A 23,607-nucleotide genomic window follows, 5' to 3' on the forward strand; every position below is an offset into this window, starting at 1 on the left:
TTTTCCCTTATACCTAATAGAAATTAGAGTAGCTAAAAGGTTGCTAGTCTCTGCTTTCTCATTCTTGGCGAAATACTGTTATATCGCCACAAGGGATTCCTTAGCATTATTGCTCTCAGAAATAGAGCCCCGAAACGCTTTCGGTATGGAACGTTTCATAATCATCAGACTCATGCGATTAGAACGACCCCATTTCTCAACTTTGGCCTCATTGGAATTGTCCTCAGCCGGGATGGGTCGCTCCATCCTTAACGCAAGGTCTAAATCCATGTAGCCGAGAACGATTTCCACATTCTCTTTATAGATCTTAAAGTTTGTACCATTCAGCATGGGAATGGCACTGATTTGAGCAAAAACATTATTTGTAGTTGCTGAAATTGAACAGAAAACAAAAAAAACATATAATCAATAATAATATAAATTACAAAGGCAAAATACCCAACACAACTTGACATTTAGTGTTTGCATAGAAACATCAATTGTAAATGGTACTCTCAACGCAACAATCAAACATTGATAATAAATCCTATCAAACAATAGCATTTCTTTGGACTGACTACTATTCACATGGATAATAGCTTTACGATATCAATATTCATCATCGCATGTGTATTCACTGCCTGGCCAAACATCAACCTTCCTTTGGGCCGATCAATGTCCGCATGGACAATGAGCACACAAAATCTTTATATTTCAAATCAAATTAATTTTACATTGCAGATGCTACTTTGGTAACATGCTGCTTCAATCAATTTAATTTGAAAAGGAAAAAAAAAAGTATTAATCCAAAACTGTATTCATTGCATGCATGACAAAGTCAAAAAAAAGGTTCAAGGTTACTTCCATGCAAAAGGAGAGAAAAACGGACGCATGCAAACTACTTATGTGCATGCAAATCATGATTCCAAATTTTTTTTTAGTCGATTCTGTAGACGCATCGAATCACTGATGCGAATTCTTGGGTTCCAGAGACACAACACCGATGCATCTTCCTTTTTTTTTTTTGGTTCCAGAGACGCATCACAACACTAATGCGTCTTCCCTTTTTTTTTTGGTCGACTGAAACAACATTGAATCATCACAATGCGTTGTTTTTTAATTTTTTTGGTCGACTTAACCACATTGAATCATCACAATGCGTCTTTTTTTTTTTTTTGGTCGAAACAGCCTTGCTTCATGGCTGTTCGGTAAGCACACACAACCGAACAATTGTATCCTCAGTCGAGACACAACCACAAAGAAATCGATTCAGAAAAAAAAAAAAACGATAATCCTAATAACCCAACATGATATAAGGCTCTGATACCACTTGTGAGAAAATAAAGGGGGAGCAAGCAATCCTAATCTTGCAGAATCATACCAATACCATACAATACACAAAGAATAAGAAGCCATGTTGCACCCCAAAGTATATCATGCTGCAGTTATCAAGGAGGTTCGAATATAAATACATGTATCCATCGTAGTAGTTGAAACCCTTTCGGATTGAGTGATGAATCAATGCTTTTGTCAACTGGTGTGATTTTCCTCAGTTAAATCTTCCTTCTTCCTTAGGTTTTCTCAGCTCTTTGACTCTAATGGGGTAGAGCAAGGAGGGCGGCTAGATGATTTAACATATTGGGAATCATAATTTAGGAGGCTCTATATTTTGACCTAATAGGATCCCATTAAGCCTATATGGGCCAAAATGTGGTATCCACTCATTAAGCCCAATACCCTTTTGTTGAAGTCTACGGGCTTTGCATAAATGCATCACTTGATTTAGCCCACTTACAAGATAGCCCATCAATGCAATTGTTTCACTGAATATATAAGCCCACTTAACAAAGATTAAAACCTAACAACTCAAGTAAGAGAAACAAAAGTATAATAGGGGTGGCAACCCATTAAAGTGAAGACCCTAAGCATCACATATGACTAAAGCGCAATATTATTATTTAAGCCAAGGAACCGAATTTTTGGGCCATTTGGTGACGAGTAATCCATTAAGTGATCACTTCTTCAACTAGTACTGACTAAACGAAGCAAAAAAATTATTAATATAACCAAGTTAGAGGCAAATGAGTCAGATTAAACTTTAAAAAGTAGTTGTGTTAAAAAGTGAAATCAGACTGAACGTTGAAGAATCAAACTTCCATTAATGCACGAGACTATTAATTCTCGACACAATATAGAGATAGTCTACCATGGTCCACCATGGGACTTTTACGCTTTGAAAAATAAAGTCTTTGAGTTCTCATGCAACTAATACGATAACCTACTGACCTGACCTGTCAACTCCTCCACCAGCAGCGGTTCTTGCCGACACAGGGTACTGCTTCTCCATATAAATATATTAATCAACGCAGCTCGTAGTCTTAATTTGAATGCATATGGTTTGATTTTGTATTTATTAAAAATGAGAATAAAATACAACTTCTAATATTGCAGCACCGTTATGGTATTGCACAGTTGCATTTATATTAAGGAAAAAAGGGTGAATCATAGATGCGAGGATCCCTGGAGGAGATATCAGCCACTGAATGATGGATGACTTGTCCATTAATGGATTTGCATTCAAAATCATGGAAGGTGGATGATGGGAATGTTGTTCACAAGTTGGGTTTGGATAGAGATGCATTATCTGTATATAGGAACCATGCATAAAGTAAAACTATTTGCTTTTGTATGCAATTATAGAGTAGAAGAGCCAACGGCATATTGGAAAAGGGCTACTTATTGAATGGAAGTAATAAGAAATGATTTAAGCACCCATGCATTATCTCATCGATAATATAATGATGATATATCATTGAATAAAACGAAATGATGAAATAAGATTCCTGTAGCCGATGCCATATGATTGGTACAAAGCTTAGATGATGATGATCTTTAGAAATATATGATGGCACCCTCGATTGAATCCCATCTCCTAGCTACAATCATCATAGAATGCTGGTCTTTGCCTTTCTCCCTACTCTAGAGCAACAATTAGTTAAAAGAGAGAGCATGGATTTTCCTTTGACGAGCTGTTCAAACTTTTCTCAAAGACAATACCAAGGTTTTTAAAACCGAATCAGACAATGAATCGATTAGGGGTTCTCAGGTTGCATAATCTGACCATTCAAACCGAATAGACGACCCATTGTACAAAAAAAAAGGTTAAACCGTTGAATGGCTCGAATGATTTGACCGCCCAAATCAGTAATTTACTGACCAAAAATCAATGATTTTTTTTATAAAAGAACAGTTTTAAGGTAAAATGGACATGACCGGTCCTGATTTTCCAGTCAGACCATCCAGTCCAGTCTGATTTTAAAAACCATGGATCTTCAAAAAGATGCCATATTCATTTTCAAACTTTAAAGCCATATTTCTACTCTCTGCATGGCTTGATATTAAACAATTTGGTTTGCTTGGCTCTAGAGAGATTTTGGTATTTTTAAATCAAGGAACACCCCTCACCTACCAAGCATAAAGGAAGAAGAAGATACGCTCACCAGCTCATGCACAAACCTGTATATATTATTGTGGCACTGTGAATTGTAATTCCAAATGTTTTCAATCTATCATTGTCAAGACTCAAGAGTAACAATATGGGAAATCACATCAACCCCCATTTGATTTGAGATTTGAGAAACCACGGCACGATTTCAGGCCAGCTAGTATAGCATCTTTAATAAAGCTGGTACCTAACCCAACTTACTAAAATTTTTCTCTGTCATCAGTGTGGTCCAGTTAATTAAACCACCTCCATTTACTGAAATCAGGTTGTGAAATGAATCTGGGTTGAAAAGGGTTGATGGAGAAAAAGAAAATGAAGAAAGGAAAGGTATCTTTTCAAGTTGGGTCCTGTTCCGATTCGACGTCGTTTCAAGTATGGTTCTAGAGCACTGCATGCAAAGTGACTAAGTGAGCGCCACCCAAATTTATTGCAGTCAGCACACAAGCAAGCAGCTGCAGCAACCATATGTATCTTGCACTAATAATCTTAATTAATTCAATGTCCCCTAACTTTCTTCTACCTTGTTAGAAATCTGTCGAAGTGACCAATCTCCAATTATATGGTTAGCTATTTCACCCTTATCTGGAGATTTTATTCTTCATCATCAATTGGGGTTAGTGATGAAATAATTAAGACTTCTTGCATCACAAATCATTTCAGAATTCTTTTCTTACCAAGTTGAACAGGGTATATGATTAAAGTTTCTCCAAGTCATGAGGATTTTGATCTCTCATCAGTTTATTACTGTACTGATGAATCATAAGTTAATCAGCAATTCCTACTTGATGTGCGGGATATCAAACTAGACTGAGTCTTGCAATTCACGTAAATATATGATAATTATTAATCTTCCCGTTTACTCACATGACAATCTTAGCCCTTGTACACATTGAGATCGCAATTTGATCGGTCTCCACACCCCGCTCCGCCTCACCCGTTGGAATGGTTTTTTTTAATACTGATTGTGGTTCAGAGAAATCCGAAACTTTCGGGATTGGGGATGGGGCACCCCGAACCCGAAATTATGTAACATAATATATATAATTATTGATATATTATATGATATTATACAAAATAATTCTATATGGATTTAAAAATAAATAAATAAATAAATTTATAAGCATACAAGTAAGTGATCGGGGCGGGGTGGGGTAAATTTGGGATTCCCGTAGAATTTCTTGCCTCATCGGGATTCGGGGTGGAGACGAGGCGGGTTATTTGAGTTTGGAGTCGGGGACGGGGCAGGAAAAACCCGGCCCCAAACCCATTCCATTGCCATTCGGTTTCGGCCCATTCCTATGTACAAAAATAAGGAAGAAAAAGGAAGAACAAACTATGCAAATAGGAATTTTTAAAAGAAAAAAAAATGGTTTTATTATAGCAGAAAAGATAAAATATTTGGTTTAACAAGAACTTTCCTCGGTGACTAGATAAAATATTTTTGATTTGAAATGATCCCGCCACAGTCCACCACCAAGTCATTAGTTCATAAATCATAACCCACCTGATGAAAGGAATCAAACAGAAATTTCTCGATTCCACACCACGAGTTACGGCCGAATCAATCCATAAAGAAGAAGACAAATATGATTATGTAATGATCTTCCCCATATAACCCCACATATCACGGGACTTGGGAGCCTTCGAAATCGGTTTAGTCTTGAGCAACAGAGACCGAAAGAACGGTTGTTAGAAACGTTTAAATTCGTAAGTCTTTGGGTTACAAGGAGAAGGCTAGAGACGAGACGATGGTCAGTAACAGATGGAAAGAATAAATTAAGGAAGAGCTCCGTCGCCCTTTATTTTCACCGTGTCACGTACTTTTTCTTTTGTCAAACATTCACCTGTGTTATTCAAAATTTTGCCTTCTTTTTTTGACCTCGACACCCTTATAAAGGCAGCGCCATCCATCAACCACCCATCCAACCAAAAAAACTCTCGTATTTATCTTTATCTTACATCCACCATCCCAGAAGAGAGAGCTAAAGGAACCTAGCTAAGAGAGTTATCAGCCAGAAATTGCTCATTAGAGCTCTCCATCAACCAAAAGCAAGGCTGTATTGAGAGAAGTACAGAACTACAGACAAATGGGTAACAGTTTAGGCGGAAGAAAAACGGCCAAGATCATGAAGATTGACGGAGAAACGTTCAAGTTAAAGGCTCCGGTAAGAGTTGGGGATGTAGTTAAGGACTACCCAGGTTTCGTTTTAATGGAATCTGAGGCAGTTAAGCACTTTGGTATCCGAGCAAAGCCGTTGGAGCCACAACAGGAACTGAAGCCCAAGAAGCTCTATTTCCTAATTGAACTGCCGACGCTTCCTCAGCAGAAGGTGGCCAGAAGGGTGCGTTCTAGCATACAGATGAGCGCCAAGGACAGGCTGGAGAGTCTAATGCTGTCCCGGAGGTCTACTTCCGACCTTACCATCTTAAAATCCACCAGCGTCGTCCCCGACGAGTCCGGACCAGAATCGCCGTCCGGGGCTCTGCGGGTTAAGCTAAGGCTGCCTAAATCACAGGTGGCCAAGCTGATGGAAGAGAGCAGTGATCCCAGCGAGGCAGCTGCAAAGATCATGGACCTTTGCCTCTCGAAGAACAACGGCAACGGCAACGGCAACGTCGATGGAGTTGCAGGCAGGAGCAATGAGGGGTCGCTCTTGCAGCAACAAGCGCAGTGGAAGCCTGGTCTAGGCAGTATCACCGAGACGAGTTGCAAACCGCGTGAGGTATGTTGCTCTGTCTTAACTCGTCGAGTCGCACCGAGTTTCCGTTCCGATGATCACTGGGATGACGTTTTATTAGATGAGATAGGTGTGAATCCCAAAGAGGAAGAGAACAACAACAAAGTTTGGTGGACCTAGGCACTTTAATTTGATTATAACTAAAATAAATTAGCGGACCCATGAACCATGATTGACTTTTTGGGCCTAGGCCCACTTCGTTCCTTTGTGGAGTTTTCCAAATGGGTTGTGCTTACTCAAGAAAGATTGGGCTCCCAACCCTTAGATTGGAATCCCTTGCTTCCAACGAACCCAATCTCATGGTTATGGTTCATTTAGCTTGGAAGCAACTCTCGTGTGAATTAGTTCTTTTATCTTTTTTAGTGGAGGAATCTGGGGTCGTTGTCTGGTACACAAAGGACAGTGTACCGTCCTTTTGGGCTTGAAAAAATGTCGACCGCGTGCAAGTAGATGGGACCCGAAAAATCAATCCACCAAGGAGATCCACTCAAAGCGAACCCGGCCCATTGATTTACGAGACCATAATAGTGCATTAGTGTGGAAATAATTAGCACAACAAAGCCAACCCGGCCCATTCAACTTGATACATGATGAGGACTGCATAGAGTAGGCTGCTCTGCTGCCGTGGCCAAATAGCTCTCTCCGACCGATCTCAAGGTGGGAAAGAAAAGCAGTAGAAAACCAAGGTTTAAGCTTAGACCATTTCAGACCTTTTATCAGTTTATAACATAAGTTTTTTTTTTTTTGTAAAATAAATCGTCAGAATTTTTAACCAATTTTTTATATGATACCGCAAAGGCTTTAACTGATTCCTACTTTTATGATGCCGGTTTATTGATTGTAAGTTTTTTCATATCAAATCTTTCTGAAATCTTTTGTGAAACCAAAACTTCACCAACATCTAGAAACTTGTAATTTCTTTTTTATCATCCAAGTCTCAAGAGGTAATGGAATTATACTAAATGAGACCGTTTTCCATCAAATCATCATCACTCATGACTATTTCCATGTGATCCTTATTGACATCTGTTCCCGTTCGTCCTCTATCCCCTCAAATTTGAAAACGACTCTAGGATCCATGTTTCATTCATTAACCATGAGATAAGACGCTTAGTTTTACAAGGAAAAATTCTGTCTTAATCTGATTTTTAATTCCTTCCGTGAAATATTAGACATTGGAGATAAATGGGAAAGGAACACAGCCACACACAGGTTGGTTGATAACAACTGACAAATTAACTGTCAAGCCTGCCGACGTGGCTTGACAAAGACGTGGTCATTTTATACACAAATCATGTAATGACACGTGGTAAACATGTAATAAACAGTCAGCGACGGCGGTCCAATTCCAATGTAGGAAGCTTAATCCGAAACGTCACAAAGTCAAATATTTGACCTACTTTCCATCTGGCTATGGTGATTTACCATCTATCTAATCTCTTTTTTTAACGGCCAACAATAGTTCAACACATACAACGGTGATGGGCCATGATTGATTGCCGTGAACCCTAATTAATTAATGTTTGACTTTTAGCCCACCGATCTAGAGCCTAAGTGAAGACAGCTCCAATTTCCCGGGCCCTCTGCATGTGCACATGTTTGTGTACAACTGTGGAATCACGATTCCTTTGGAAGTTTCACATGGGCTAATCACGAATTCACGATCATTTTAGGGGAAAAGTGGGGGTTGGAACTTGGAACTTGGAAGTCATTGACCCAGATCCGAAAACCCGGAAGTTTTGGGTTATTGGTTAGCGACGCCAAGATCCAACATGGAAGCAAATACTAAATAGTGTTTGTGTAGTGATGTGATTTCTTTTGCCTTTTATTATTATCTTATTGATTTCTTCAGGAATCATGATCTCTCCTAATTAATTCTCGTGATTGGTGTGTCTTAATTTGCAGAAACGAGTTGGGTTTTCGCCAATTGTAGAAGGAGAATGTGCCTAGCAAGCAAAAGCAAGGAGAAGTTAATTACTAATGAACCTTTCATTAACTACTGTAATATCCTAGTGGATCGGAGCTACAACAGTTAAAGGGAGGGTGTATTTAGGATATCTCTCTTTCTCTCATTCCAACCCCAACTTCTTTCTATGTCCTCTCTCCTCTCTGCGTATATGGCGGTTCATATGTATAGTTCACTGTATGCGCAAGTAAGTGAAGAGTGTTTTTTCAGCTGTTGGAAGAAATTGCAAAGGAAAGAAGAGTAATATCTTAATTATATATATATATATATATATAATTATGTTTATGAAATTTATGAAGTGCGCGCTTCCAGAAACATGCATGAAACAATATCTACTTCAAACTTGAAAAGCCTGTTAATTTCTTTTTCATGGTCTAAGTCAAGTCTAAATCCCCCTTCATTCACGGGAAAATAGGTTACATGCATATATATTTCTGACTATTAAAAATGGAAACTTGTATCAATCATTTTGATTATTTTGTTACGTACTTGACCAATACATCAAAAGCCAAATATTGGAACCTGTCAAGTCAAGCCATTTAGGCTATATTTGAATGTGATGTAAATCAAAGAACTGATATAAGTAAAAGTATATTTGGGTATGCGTTTGAATAAAGTATAATTTTACTTCCATAAAAGCACATCACTTTTAAAGTTTTACATCGATAATCCATGTAAAAACTATATCACCTTTTAAGGGTGCAACAGTAGATGACCCTTTCCTTTCCCTTATGCGGGCTTCACATGTACTATTCTATTTCAGGTAACCCTTTCTATGATAGCTTTCTTTGGTTGGAACCATGAGATACGGTATTTGACCAATACACTAAAACCCCTAAGATGGTCCGAGTGCATCAAACCAAGCTGTTTAACCTCTAGGGCCATAACACAATTCTACATTTCTCAAAATGAATATAGCACTAATTACTTTGAACATCATTAGCAATTTAACATTTAAGACAGTATTATACACGGAAAATTAAGCTCGAATATGATCGATTCTAAAGATTAAAAATAATAAAAAAGGGTTGGTCCACTCAAAATAGTGTAACATAACAGAATATCAAAATTGATGTTCCAAAGGTTTCTATTTTACAAACAAGACAAAGCATGGCACATCTTGTATCTAAATATATGTTATAATATATTAGATACATCATATCATACATGTTTTGTGGAAAAGCAAATTTTCCTCACTTTCACAAAGCAAGTTCTCACACATGAGTGATGTAACCATGGTTTTATTGGCCCATGTTGGTTGATATTGCAACGCCACGCTGAGTATATTTTCAAAGAAGTTGTACTGTTTAGAAAAATGATTTCAAACCTTTCAACTTTAAAGGTTTTATGCGTTCATATTCACATTTGAACCTCTAAAATGAACTCATTTCAGGAGTCAATGAACAATGAAACGTGCTCATTTTTCATTTTAATTAGGACTCTTACGAAATGAGTTCCTTAATTAAATTCCGTTTTCGATTAATATTTGGATGATAGCTGTATTTAGAGTGACCTAATTACATCTTAATCTACAAAACAAAAGTGCACTTTTGTCAAACTTTGACACCCTTTTCTTACTTACTCAACATGAATTAGCCACTCTTCGCTTTGGATCACCAAGGAATTCAAGATTGCAGCATATTCCACTCCTTAAGAAGCCACTTCCAAGGAACTCAAAACATACACCCTTCACCCCAAGAAATTCAAAACCTCTCAAAGTTGTGGAATTGGATACACAGATTCCACGAATTTCTGAATTCCCCAGTGGTACAGAGTTGCACACAAATAATTCAATCCAAGGATTTGCAGAATCCTCCCTGCCCCACTGTACCTGCCCAACCTTTCTCATTTCTTGCATTAAATGGCCACTCTCAGACTTGAATCCTGTAGTCTCACGCTTGTCTCCTCGAGGTTTAACCTTTGCACGGAGCAATGGCCCTTGTTGTGGGCCTACGAACAGTGTTTTTGGCCACTTGTTCCAAAGTAATCTTTAATGCTAACAGTAGGCATTTGAGAAATTCAGTCCCTATGAAAGTAATTGAATTGACCAGACCCTGTGCCAACTTCCAAGGTTAAATGCCAAGGAAAATGAGACAAGGTGACCCTTCTAGCATTAAAATTTGGCAGTATTCTCTACAGTCCTTTCATGGACGTAAAATGCTTGCTTCTGTCTCTAGCTATGAATAAGAGCCGACTGGAATTAAATCATCTAATTAAGATTGTTCCATCACTAGACTTCAAACTATTGAGTCTATTCGTTGGATCTTCTTATCAACTTGTAGAGCAATTTAAGACCAGTGGTTGGCTGTTTAATGTGTTTCACGGCAATATACTTTGTCAAGTCTAATTTGTTTTTTCTCAAATGATATTTCCAGCAAGTCTAATTTGTTCCATCAGTGTTTCCTTTGTCTAATCTTGTATTAGAAGTTTAAACTTGTAATTTACAATTTATTAATTTTTCTTTTTATTCTTTTCCTTTTTCTTTTTTTTTTTTTTTGTTTCTTCATTAAAAAAAACAGGGAGTCTATCTTTGAATGCGTCTGTGACGATGGCGACGCCGGAAAACGCTGTAGCAGAGAAAATTTATGAAGCTCTGATACCGTATCGCAATTTGGAGGAAGAGGTAATTCTCGTTCATTGATTACAAAAATATTACAAAGAGAATTACCTCTTCCTCCAAATTGCGATACGGCATCAGAGCTTCATAAATTTTCCCCTACAGCGTTTTCCGGCGTCGCCATTGTCACAGACGCATTCAAAGATAGACTCCCTGTTTTTTTTTCCGACGTTTCTTTGGGAGATTGTCCTCTCGTTTGTTCTTTCTGATCTCGACAAGGTTGTTGCTCGCTAAGCCTCGTCTGCATCAACGCCAATCTTGCGGGATTTCTTGCGAACATTGGTTTGGGAACTAGGTCGAAGAAGACATTGTTGCTCGCTCCTCTTTCTTGCTTCTTTGTGGTGTTCGACGAAATACCCCAACTGTGATCGTTAAAGAGTATCTCGTTGTTCTTTTCCCAACGGCGCTGAACTGAGAAGGATTCGCTGGCAGAAATATTATCCTTTGGTACAGAACAGCATTCTTGACGTATCCTTGCTTCACTGATGATCGCCAGATGAAGTTATTAGTTCTTTCTCTTTGGGCCTTTTCCGAGATCTGGTTTCTTCATCACAGTCTTTCTGCGGCACTGAACAACATGTTCAGACAGATCTAGTTCTTAAGGGAGTCCTGTTTCACAATCTCGCCGGGTAAGATTATTGACTTGATAATGCTGGCTCTTATTAAGATCTATTTCCATCGATCTATTTTCTTTCTAATCTCTTATACAACGAAGAATACGTTGATCTGTTCCATTGGTTCTGGGTTTTTTTTTTTTTTTTCGTGGTTTCCATTCTTTGTCTTTGAATGGAGATTCGAACGGCTTTCGACGACATCGATTGGGGTTTGCAGCAATAGGGCTTTGCAGATCGAAAAATCTGTTACTGGTTTCTTCCTCTTGCTGCTACCGATGCTGTTGAGCAAGCTGAAACATGAATTCATCAAGAACGTCCTCCATACTCTGCAATACTAATTGGATTAAAGAATAGTTTGAACATCTGAGAAGGGCTCTCCATTACTGTCCGCTTCTGAAGTTCTATTGAACGACTGGAAATATTATCGTTGTTTGTTCTGTTTGTAGGCGTCCCTTCGGTCTTCTGCTTCTGAAGTTCTATTGAACGACTGGAAATATTATCGTTGCTTGTTCTGTTTGTAGGCGTCCCTTCGGTCTTCTCCTTCTGAAGTTCTATTGAACGACTGGAAATATTATCGTTGCTTGTTCTGTTTGTAGGCGTCCCTTCGGTCTTCCTCTTGCATACATCGCTTTTCTGCTGTAATCAACATGTCAAACAACGAAATTCGTCTCCATCAAATCCGTTCTACCTTCATCCGAATGAGAATCCATCCCTGGTTTTAGTTTCACCAGTTCTATCAGGGCCTAACTTTTATTCATGGTTCAAATCCATGCGAATGGCTTTATAAGCTTGGTTTTGTCGATAGAAGCATACTAATTCCTTCGAAGTATGATCCTACTATCCAACCTAGCAAAAATGCAACACGATGGTATATTCATGGTTAGTTCGATCCTTATCGCCTTCAATTGCTAAAATTATTTTGTGGTTAGACAATGCTGTGGATATTTGGATGGACTTGCATGATAGATTTTCTCAAGAAATATGCTATAAGAATCTCATAACCGTAAGAAGAGATTTATAACTTTTGACAAAACTCACTTTCTGTCACTAATTATCACACACAATTAAAGATTTTGGGGGATGAATATATTACTCCTAGACCTGTTCTAGTTTGCACTTGTGAGCCCCAATGTTTTTGTCAAGCACTCAAAATTGTTAAGAAAGCTTATCAGAACAATTATTCTATCAGATTCTTGAAAGGCCTCAATGATAATTTTGCAATAGTAAGGTCACAAATCTTCTTGATGGATCCTTTGCCCAACATTAACAAATTGTTTACTTTAGTGCTTCAGCATGAAAAACAATTCAATAATCCTATAATTAAGCTTGAGGAACCAGCCTCTGTGTTCTTAACCCAAGGACAAGGATCTAATTACAATCGAAGACCATTTGTTCCACAAAATTCACAGCAATCTCAAAGATCTTTTTCCTCTTCTAACTCTGGTTCAGGAACCACTAATTCAAGAAGGTCCTATGCTAATACAGGATCCAAGCCAATCTGTAGCTATTGTAACACTCAAGGACATACAGTTGAAACTTGCTATAAAAAGCACGGATATCCAGTTGGCTATAGAGGAGGAAAGGGCAAATTCGGTTCAAAAGCTGCGCATGCCAATCAAGTTTCTTATAACAGTGAATTAGCAGACGAAGGCACAGATGTTGCGGATTCTTCAATTCCTAATTCTGCATCTAGATGTCATAATGAATTCACTTCAGCCAATAATGTGGCCACCTCTCTAATTACTCAGGACCAATACAATCGGCTTATGAGTCTGCTTTAGCAAATCAACCTTGCTCCTGGTTCTGCATTAGCATCTTTTTCCACACCTCAGATTAATCAGCTAACATCAACCTTTATTCCAATTGCTAATGAGTCAGGTAAATTCATTCTTTCATGCACCATTAATGATAATGAGTCTCATCAAACACATTGGATTCTTGATAGCAATGCTATTGATCATATAACTAATAGTTTATCCAATTTTTCAACATATACACCTGTCACAAATACACGTCATTTTATCTAATAATCAAAAGGTTTCAGTTTCTTACATAAGAATTGTTATATTCTCTTCCAATTTTGTACTTCATAATGTTCTTTATATACCTCATTTCTCTTTCAATCTTATATGTACTAGCAAGCTTACTGATTCATATCCTTATTGTCTCATTTTTCAACACAATCTTTGTATCCTCCAGGATCATCAACGTTGGAAGATGATTGGATTAGCTAAGAAGGTCAATGGCCTGTACAAACTTATCCTACCTTTTGTTTCCTGTAATTCTTCCATTACTTGTAATTCTGTTTCTATTCCTTTTTATAATAAGCTTAATGCAACTGATATATGGCATTTTAGGATGTGGCATTTGTCTAATCCTCAATTGAAACTTTTGAGAGCATTGGATCATTCTATAATACTACCATCCTCAAATTACTGTTCTATGTCATAATGCCAAACAAAAAAAACTTTCATTTCCCATCAGTCAATCCACTTCTGCCAACTGTTTTGATTTGATTCACATTGATACATGGGGTCCTTTTTCTATTCCTTCATTTTATGGACATAAATATTTTTTGACAATAGTTGATAACAAGAGTAGATTTACATGGATATACCTTATGAAAACTAAACCTGAAGCTAGACAACATATTCAAAACTTTTGTTTTTTTATTGAAACTTAGTTTTCTGCAAAAGTAAAGTGTATTAGATCTGATAATGCTATGGAATTTAACATGCCTGATTTTTATGCTTCAAGAGGTATTATTCATCAAACTACATGTGTGTATACTCCTTAACAAAATTCTATTGTTGAGAGAAAACACCATAATATTTTGAATGTTGCCAGAGCTCTCAAGTTTCAATCACAACTTCCCATTTCTTTCTGGTTTGACTGTATTTCTCATTCAGTCTATCTAATAAATAGAACTCCTTCCCCAATCATTTCAAACAAATCTCTATTTCAGTTTCTCTATCATGCTGTTCATTCATTTGACCATTTGAAAGTTTTTGAATACCTTTTCTTTGCTTCTACACTTGATACAGATAAAACTAAGTTTGATACTAGAGCCGATCCTTGTGTATTTCTTGGCTATCATTCTGCCACTAAAGGTTTTCGTTTGTATAATTTCAAAACTAAAAAGGTCATTGTCTCAAGAGATGTTCATTTCTATGAATACTTGTTTCCTTTTCATTCTAATTCTTTTTCAGTAGATAATTTAGACTTCGTTCTTCCCACAGAATATGCAGTTCCTTTAGTAGAACCCTCTCCACCTTCTTTCACATCTTCATCTACTAATCAATCACCATCACTTATCACTTCAGATAATACCACTATTGATCCAACCCCTTCTACTAATGTTTCACCAGATCTCATAAAAAGTACACATTTTGAAACCCAACCTAGAAGATCATCTAGACCTCATACACTTCATTCATATCTTGACCAATATCACTGTCAAATATCAAATCTTAAAGCCAATTCTGTTTTCAAAACCTCTAATCCTCACCCCATATCTTTTACCTATTCCACTCACAAATTATCTTCTTTTCATAGGATCTTTGCTACTCAAATCTCCCAAACCAAAGATCTTAGAACATATAATGAGACTATAAAATCACAATGCTGGAAGGATGCAATGGCACTTGAGATCAAAGCATTAGAGCAAAATAATACTTGGGTTTTAACCGATTTACCTGTAGGAAAATAACCTATAGGATGCAAATGGGTTTTTAAAGCCAAGTATCATGCAAATGGCAACATTGAAAGATACAAGGCAAGATTAGTTGCCAAGGGCTATACTCAACAGAATGGCATTGATTATCTTGATCCCTTTCCTCCAGTTGCAAAAATAACAACTATTAGATGTTTACTTGTTGTTGCAGCTATTAAAGATTGGCATTTGCAGCAACTGGGTATTAACAATGCATTTTTGCATGGTGACTTACATGAAGAAGTTTACATGACTCTTCCCTTAGGTTTTGAAACTTCTGACCCTTCAAAAGTGTATAGATTTACTAAGTCACTCTATAGTCTCAAGCAGGCAAGTAGACAATGGAATCAAAAACTCACTGATGCCTTGTTGTCTCAATGTTTCACTCAGGCAATTTCTGATACTTCTCTGTTCACAAGACAAGTTGGTTCTCATTTTATAGCCTTGCTAATTTATGTTGATGATGTCATTTTGGCAAGTGACCATTGAATTGATAAATGAGGTGAAAAAGCTCTTACATGATGCTTTCAAAATTAAAGATATCGGCCAACTCAAGTTCTTTCTTGGCCTAGAAGTTGCCATATCCACGACTAGCATTAATCTCAGCCAAAAGAAGTATGTGATTGATTTCTTGGAGGAAACATGTTTTATAAACAACAAACCGGTATCTACTCCTATGATTACCTCTCAAAGACTTGATAAAGATGCTGGTACTCTAACAGATACTACTTCCTATAGAAAATTGGTTGGCAAATTAATTTATTTATGTAGCACAAGGCCAGACAATTGTTTTGTTGTCCAACATCTTTCTCAGTTTTTGGACTGCCCTACAGACCTTCATATGCAAGCCGTACATAGAATTCTTTGATACTTAAAAGCTAGTCTTGGCCAAGGAGTGTTCTTCTCTGCTTCATCATCTCTACAGTTGAAAGCCTTCTCAGAGTCAGATTGGGTTTCATCTCCTGATACCAGGAGATCTATCACTGGCCATTGTGTTTTTTTTGGGAGATAGTCTAATATCTTAGAAATCCAAGAAGCAACAAACCATTTCCAAATCTTCCTCTGAAGCTGAGTATCGTGCCCTTGCTGTTGTTTCATGTGAAGTTCAATGGCTTACTTATTTATTAAAAGATTTGCAGATCCCTCAAGTTGCTCATTCTCTTATTTTTTGTGACAATTGATCATCTATTCACATTGCTCATAATCCAAATTTTCATAAGCGTATAAAACTTATTGACATAGATTTCTACATTGTAAGGGAAAAATTGCAAGCCGGTTTGATCCACCTGATGCCAGTAACTTCTGAAGACCAATTAACCGACTGCTTCACTAAGCCCTTGCCACCTCACTTGTTCAATAGCTCAATCTGCAAGCTGGGCATTCAAAACTTGTATGCTCCAGCTTGAGCGGGGCTATTAGAAGACTAAACTTGTAATATATATATATATAAATCAATGAAAGAGAATTACCTCTTCCTCCAAATTGCAATATCTTGGGCCCTTCTTATTCCAAGGGAGGAGGCTGTGCCTGCCATTGATGGACTGACTAGAACAAGCTAGAAAAACAATAATTATTTGTTCTAGCTAGTTTGTTAAGAAATAAAAACCTATTTAGGGACCTCATTTAATAGGTTAAGCTTTCTGTGAGATGGTATATCAAGTGGTCTATTGTTCGATCCTCACTACCCGTTTTAATTAATGAGTTTATGTACAAAGTATGGATGGGCCTTGATAGACGCATGGCCCATGCAGGTGTGTGACGTGGCATAGAGAGAAAAGTAGCAGATTTCCTCCATTTTCTCTTCATTTTCTTGTTAGTTTATTTCTGTTCTATTTCCTTGTAACTTGTACATAGGAATAGGTCAATAAATCCAAGGTATTGGCCTTAGGAAGTAGTCAATTTGGTTAAGTAGTTATTACTTAAGAACATGTCAAGTTGTTAGTAGTTAAGTAGTTATGTTTCTATGGCTTAGGGATAGGCTAACTACTAGAGAAGTTAATCCCTTAATCAGTGGCTATGTTAGTGGAAGGAAGTTGAGAATTTTCTTGTATTTAAACACTACTCATCCAACATGGGAGGGCAGTTGAAAATTAATAAAATCTTGTGGTCTTATTCTCACCTTAAGCAGAATAGTCTATCACTCTAGCTTTGATTGGGACCTATCAGGCCTGTTCTTGTCCATGCTTCTTCAAGCCCAAGAGGCTTTCGCATGAGGGGGCGTCTTAGAGACTAGAAACCTATTCAGTGACCCAACCTAATAAAGAGAGGTTTAATAGTGGCTTAGATTCCTTGTCATGTCAAGCATTTCTTTGTAATACCAGACAAAAGACCAACAGGTGAGGTCAAAAAGAGTTGGCTTGGTGTTGAAGGAACTTATTTCCATCCGTAGGAATGATCTGAAATCTGATCCAATTAAGCCATATTCAGATCTGAAATATATATCAGACCAATTGTAATTTGTCAGGTTTAACCCAGATCCATCCCAACCGAATCTGAGTAAAATTCAAATTGGACAAATTGGTTTATATATTGTACTTTACAAACCAAACTATGCATGACCACCGACATTGATCAATACTGGCGAACTGTCGGCGGTCTTTCTTTCCCAGTATAGCCACCATTGGGGAAAATCATGACCGCTGATAAATCTGTACAAAACCGTTGGCCTAGGTGGCATCAATTTGGACTCTTAAATTAAGTATTGCCGGCTTATCCTTTATTATACTGGCAGTCATAAACCGCCGGTAAAGTTAAAAAAATAAATAAATTTTTAAATATATTATAAATACCAACATTACAAACCGTCGGCATGATTTTCAATTTACATGTGTGCCGGCAGTGTGTAAAGCATCGACGTAGACACAAGGACCGCTGGTGTAGGTTTTGGTAAAAAAAGCCACACTATTTTAGGCGACGGTTGGAACCGCTGGCTTTAGTTTTGTCAAAAATTGGCATGCTCCTTCAGCCGACGGTCTAGACCGCCAGCCTAAATTTTGCAAAAGATTGTCCTACTCCTTTTAGTGGTGGCCTGAACCACTGGCTTAGACCATATCTAAGTCACCATTTTAAGCCTTATGTATAGCTACGCCGGCAATTAGATGACCGCCGGCTTTGATCAATATTTTTTTATATTATATTATCTTCAATAATTTTGTATATCTACACTTAAATAAAACAAACTTAATACACCACTATAATACACCGCTTGATTCACCACTATAATACATACTTAATACAACTTAAATAAAAGTTTAAGTGTAAAACTCAATCTATTAATATAAAGATTGATCATTATAATATCGAAAACAGATTGTTCAAATACAATCTATTGATCTATGACAATTTATTGTTCCTTTGATCTCTGACTGTTACTGTCTTCTTCCCCTGATCTTTGGCTTCTACAACCTTCTTCCTCGTATTGTTCATCTTGCTAGAATAATTGGAATGCTTCAGGGCAATCATCTGATCTGGGTTGAGTTTGATGAGAGTGCAATCAGTGGAGCACATGCCTCTAATGTCATAGGCATCTCTGTAGGGAGAAATATGGTTTTAACCTGCATGACCAAAATCAAGAAATGCCACCTTAGAACAGAAAAATGAGGCAATAAGTGTGACTACATTTGGAAGTTGCAAGCCTCCTGTGTAAAGCACAATATCTGTGCACAGTTCCCAAGTAGCAGTAAAGCGGCCAACATTTTTACCTGAATCTGAGTACCTAACCATGACCCATCCACAATAACATTGTAAGTTCCACTAGCACTAGGACTTGACAAACAGAATCACTATGCCTTACTGAACGTTATCTTCCCAACAGTATTTTGCATATTGATGCACCCATAGCTTCAAAGTGTCAAAGTTAAAGACAACAAACATTCATGACTAACTACATGACTACTACACAGGCCTTGGAGAAAAGTGAAAGGGGAATGGAGAGAATGAGGGCATAAAATTTGGATTAATTGAATTCTAAACGAAATTTGAAATGGTTATAAACAAAGTAGCTTCAGAATAGAGGGCTTGCACATAAGAAAATTGCATTTCCTAAGTGCATTCCCAGCAAACCTTTCCACCATACACGAGGCACCATTGTTGCAGGCATACTGAAATAAGGTTAGAAAATGTAACAAATCACCAGATTCTCACTACAATGAGAAAGCCAAGTGAACATGACCTCATCCTGCAACACTATAAAGACCACAAACAAGTGCATAGGAGTTGCCTTCGAATGGCATCTGGGTCTCCATATGTTGATATAGCAAAAATAAAATAATGCAACCAAATGTCCACGGAATATGTGACAGCCTCAACTGCTCGCTCATATACATCCACAACTTTCTCAATAGAACTCAGACGTCCCTCATGATCAGCATATTTCTTCCAGTAAACATAACACAAAGGGAACTCTGCTAAGAAAGCATCATAGACTTTCCAGATTTTTTATATGTCATCCTTACCTTTTCAAGTTTGACCAAAAGGTAAAAGAATAAACAACAAAGGGGGAATAACTCAACTCATGTTGAAGAATCTTATTACAAAACAAATTTTCAAAAAGATGTCAAGACCTAGATTAAACCTGGACTGTTGAGATATACTTTCTCAAGGATTTTCTACTTTTAGTTTAAGCTAGATCAGAGTGTTCTAGGGAGGAATTAAGTATCTTTGTGAGCTCTGTCATGAAGCCATCTTCAATTGTTAGATTACTTTCAGCATATGTTTTGTAATCATACTTTCTCCATTTTCTTTATCAATTATTTTCATTTTTTTAATTATTTGGATAATTTGATCAAACTCATTCTAAAGAGAAGAACCCCAACTCTTCAAATTGCCGGCATACCAATATCAAGTTAAATAAGAAAATGAGGCAGGGATTTTCTTTTGAGGGAACCAAGTTAAATAAGAAAATGAAATAAGAAGTATAGAAAGTAGGTTTTGGACAGAAACGGGGGCAGGAAGTATGAAAAAGAATGAAACGTATACAACAAATCTAGTAGGCAAATCTAGCAGGCAAGTAGATTAATAACAAATCCCTATAGCAGTTCCTAATACACCACAATTGAAGATCTTTTCAATCAACATTTTTAGTGTATCATCTTGATAAAAAACCTAGCCAGTTAGAGTTTTGAAGTAGCACTCAACTTTTTCCCTAACCAATCTTCTGATGCTTCCTAGATCAACCAAATTGGCCCAATTCCTAGACAAAACCTGCATTACTTTTATAAGCAAGCAAATATAGAATCAAACATTGTTTGTTTCCTTTGCTTTAGTTCTACTTACTAGCTTGGATTAATCTCTAATTTTGTCAGATTTTCAGGGTATATAATTTAACCAGCCTCCCCACCCCCCCCCCAACCAAAAAAAAGAGACCATTAGGCTATATTCAACCCTTTCTCTAACTAGCAGCCCCCCAAGACACACTCTAGTGGTTTGCTTCTTAGCATAATAAGAAGGCAACTCAAGGTAAGGAAAGAGAAATCAAATTAACCTATCTCGATGTTGGTATTACTTTAAATGGTATTTGAACCAAAAACATTGTTTTCTGCTTCAGTCTCCTAAAGAAAATAAAAGTTCAGTGTGGTAACCATGACAACTTGGGATCATTCTGCACCCCTAAAAGAATGTCATTAAACTGTATTCTGGCTAGTCCCAAAACCCTGCATGGGAAATTTGACACCTGTACATTTGTACTTTTCCAACTATCATATTGAACTCAATTTACATAGAACATATCCAGTTTCTTGATGCAACATGCAGTGAAGAAGAAAATATGAGGTTTTTAATGCTCAATGAAGCATGTGAAATAAACTTGTTATATGCCTCAAGTTAGACGTGGGAAACCTAGTAAACATGTTACTTGCAACTCCAATCAGGATTAATGGCAAGTTATCCAATTGACACCTGGTGAGACACCTATGCAGGCATCTTTTGGGTACTGGGCTGGGAAATTTGACACCTGGTGCATTGGGATGCTCCCCAGATCCAACTGCAGCAGTAAATGTGAAAAAGGTCATCAAAAAGAATTTTATTAATAGTGACTTTGGGAAATTTGACAGTGCTCAATATAAGAGTCAAGTTCTTGAACATATCATCAAATTTAAATCCATCAGTGTCCAAACCCGAGGCAGATAGAGCTGCTATACAAGCATAAGGCCCAGGGATAGGAATAACAGGAATTTTCTCATTTATACATAGCTTTACCTGCACCAAGTAGAATAATTTATTTTCAGAAAATTATTCACAATAAATGAACTTTCCAAGTTCCAATTTCACTCATTAACTAACATTAAGGCATTGCAAGATCCAACAAAAAATAGAAGAGTGCAGTGCAAGAAATTTCAAGTTTGTACTACAATATTACCTTGAGGAAATTTAGAACCTAACAGATACTCACCAGTTCTGTACCAGGGGCACTGATACTTGGTGACCCGGCATCACTAATCAGTTCCACGACATCACCCTGTTGCAACCTCCTCAATATTGTTTTTTCTCGTTGAAATTCATTGAATTTATGATAACTCAGCTGAAAACCTAAAGATTGCTATTAGAAGAAATTCAAAAGAAAACTATCAGTGCATTCTACATGAGATAAAGCCCACCAAAAGAAAACTATCCGACATGTTATACAATAGTTAAGTTTAATCCCCGGGCTTAGTAGTTTTTTGCCATCAATCCCTATTTTAATTAAATGAAAGGTGAAAGTGCAACTCTTAAGCTCTATCTCTATTCAATAATAAATATTTTGCAATGCATTTCTAAACATACATTCTTAAAGTCAAGATAAATTTCAAAAACATATTAAAGGCAAGCATATCTAAAACACGACTTCATGAAAGCAAGATATACAGGAGTTCTAGAACCCACATTTACTATTATGGGTTAAACAACCTTAACTGACCAAATAAATAAGCACATTTATTCAATTCGCATAAGCATTGAATAGTGGAAATGGAGTACCAGGAATCAAGCTTCGATTGAACTCTCTGGCTTCAAATCTTCAAAACGGTGGGTATTCGATTGAACTCTCTGTGCACACTTCAAAATGGTGGGTATTCGTCGCTTCAAAGTTCTAGCATTGAGAATGAAGGACACGAAGTAGTTCTCTGAATCGGTCAAAAGAGAAGGATATATAGGCTCGAAGAAGCAAGAAGATAATGGCATGAGATTAGGGATTTAGCTCTCTGAATCGGTGGATCGGTAGAGGAAGAAAGAAACCAAGAAGGTAATGGCGTCGAGATTCATGGAACCCAAGATTTTTTTAGCGAGGGATTCGTCGTTTGGCATTAACGACCCCCTCTCTTGGCGCAACTTAATCGTTTTGGCGGGACCCCTAAAATTATATCTCAATTTTTATTATTTTTAATTTTATTTGCCAATAAAAAACGCCGGGATGTGTGGTGTGTTAAGTGATCCTAGTTTTAATTAAAATTTGACCGCCGACTCCTAAACGGGTCATTTTTTGTTCGAATTTGCCGGTCTTTTCCGACATTAGATAAGGCCGCTGGAAGAAAACCGCCGGCCTAAGCCGTTTTTCTTGTAGTGGCCAGAGCAGAATACTTCATACGCATAGTAGGGACCTCAACATAAAAAAATAAAAAAAGAGGAAATAAAGGGAATAAAATAGTCTCAACTGACGTCAGGTTACTGCTACCCGTTGCTTAGTGAAGAAAATCAAGGAATTTCTCATCCTCATCATGGAAAACCTAATGGTAAATAGTGGAGACCAGTGTCTGGTGACAAATTTGCTGCTTTGGTTCAGCAATATAAAATATTGAATGTCTAAGTCAAAATCTTGACTTGATTAGAAGATAAAATGCAAGTCCAAGATCAAGGTTCTCCTTTGGAATAACTGTAGAAAAAAATTCTGCTTCCATTTCCACTAGAAAGCTAAGAGAGGGTTTATAGCTTTCCCAATATGTGGTACGAAAATTTATCAGTCAACACTTGTTCATAAGCAGGCCTGCCACAGTGTCTCTATTTTGTGGCCTTTTAATAGTCGAATAACTGGGGAATGAAATTAGCTTATATATGGTTCATTTGGTTATGTAGAAACTTAGTATATATTAATTAAAATGGCGGATGTGGTGGACACTGTTATTTGTATCTAAAATGACTGCTACTTTTGCTTCATTTACATTTACTGAAGTCAATACTAATACTAATTTCAGTTACAGTTTTTGTTCTGGTATAAAAAGGAAAAGCTTTCTGCTCATTGCTTCTCAAACCTCTTTCCAATTCCAAGGCACCAACAAGGAAAATGTCTTGTGCAGCTTTCCAAATGCATGCAGGACCCTGAAAGCTAAAAGTCTTTGAGTAAGTAAGCCTGCAGATCTCTTTAGAAGAAATTGAATTGGGTTCATGCCTACTTCCACATATGAGAGGAAAAAAGACATGGTCACCATCTTTTGCCTAATCCATTTAATTCATGATTAAATGGCTATTCTTTTATACATATATAAGAGTGGTGGAAAATAAATTATCT

General features: G+C 37.2%; 1 protein-coding gene and 2 long non-coding RNA genes across 8 annotated transcripts; 2 read left to right on the plus strand and 1 right to left on the minus strand.

The window, feature by feature from the left end:
- Positions 1-5,011: 5,011 nt before the first annotated feature.
- Positions 5,012-8,486, plus strand: LOC148855047 (uncharacterized protein At1g66480-like). The gene is made up of 2 exons (XM_088940867.1): positions 5,012-6,207; positions 8,128-8,486. Exons 1-2 carry the CDS (start codon positions 5,572-5,574, stop codon positions 8,170-8,172), a joined length of 681 nt encoding a protein of 226 aa, XP_088796993.1. The 5' UTR covers positions 5,012-5,571; the 3' UTR covers positions 8,173-8,486.
- A 1,943-nt stretch (positions 8,487-10,429) lies between these two features.
- Positions 10,430-16,613, plus strand: LOC148855048 (uncharacterized). Of its 6 annotated transcripts, none has more exons than XR_016113335.1 (5): positions 10,434-10,726; positions 10,780-12,298; positions 12,905-13,297; positions 13,619-13,697; positions 16,390-16,613. It is a non-coding gene; the product is annotated as an uncharacterized LOC148855048 (long non-coding RNA). The 6 variants fall into 6 exon arrangements; XR_016113334.1 differs by lacking the exon at positions 16,390-16,613 and adding an exon at positions 15,522-16,287 and having other exon boundaries at positions 10,435-10,726; XR_016113333.1 differs by lacking the exon at positions 16,390-16,613 and having other exon boundaries at positions 10,438-10,726; positions 10,780-11,434; positions 11,637-12,298; positions 13,619-13,907.
- Positions 16,614-18,241: 1,628 nt separating this feature from the next.
- LOC148855049 (uncharacterized) lies at positions 18,242-22,248 on the minus strand. Its single transcript, XR_016113337.1, has 4 exons — positions 22,083-22,248; positions 21,520-21,656; positions 21,027-21,326; positions 18,242-18,685 (listed from the first exon to the last, which is right to left on the minus strand). It is a non-coding gene; the product is annotated as an uncharacterized LOC148855049 (long non-coding RNA).
- Positions 22,249-23,607: the final 1,359 nt, after the last annotated feature.

The sequence above is a fragment of the Nelumbo lutea genome, chromosome 4, assembly GCF_056320005.1.
Source record: "Nelumbo lutea isolate HS-2025 chromosome 4, American lotus-T2T, whole genome shotgun sequence".
Taxonomy (NCBI): domain Eukaryota; kingdom Viridiplantae; phylum Streptophyta; class Magnoliopsida; order Proteales; family Nelumbonaceae; genus Nelumbo; species Nelumbo lutea.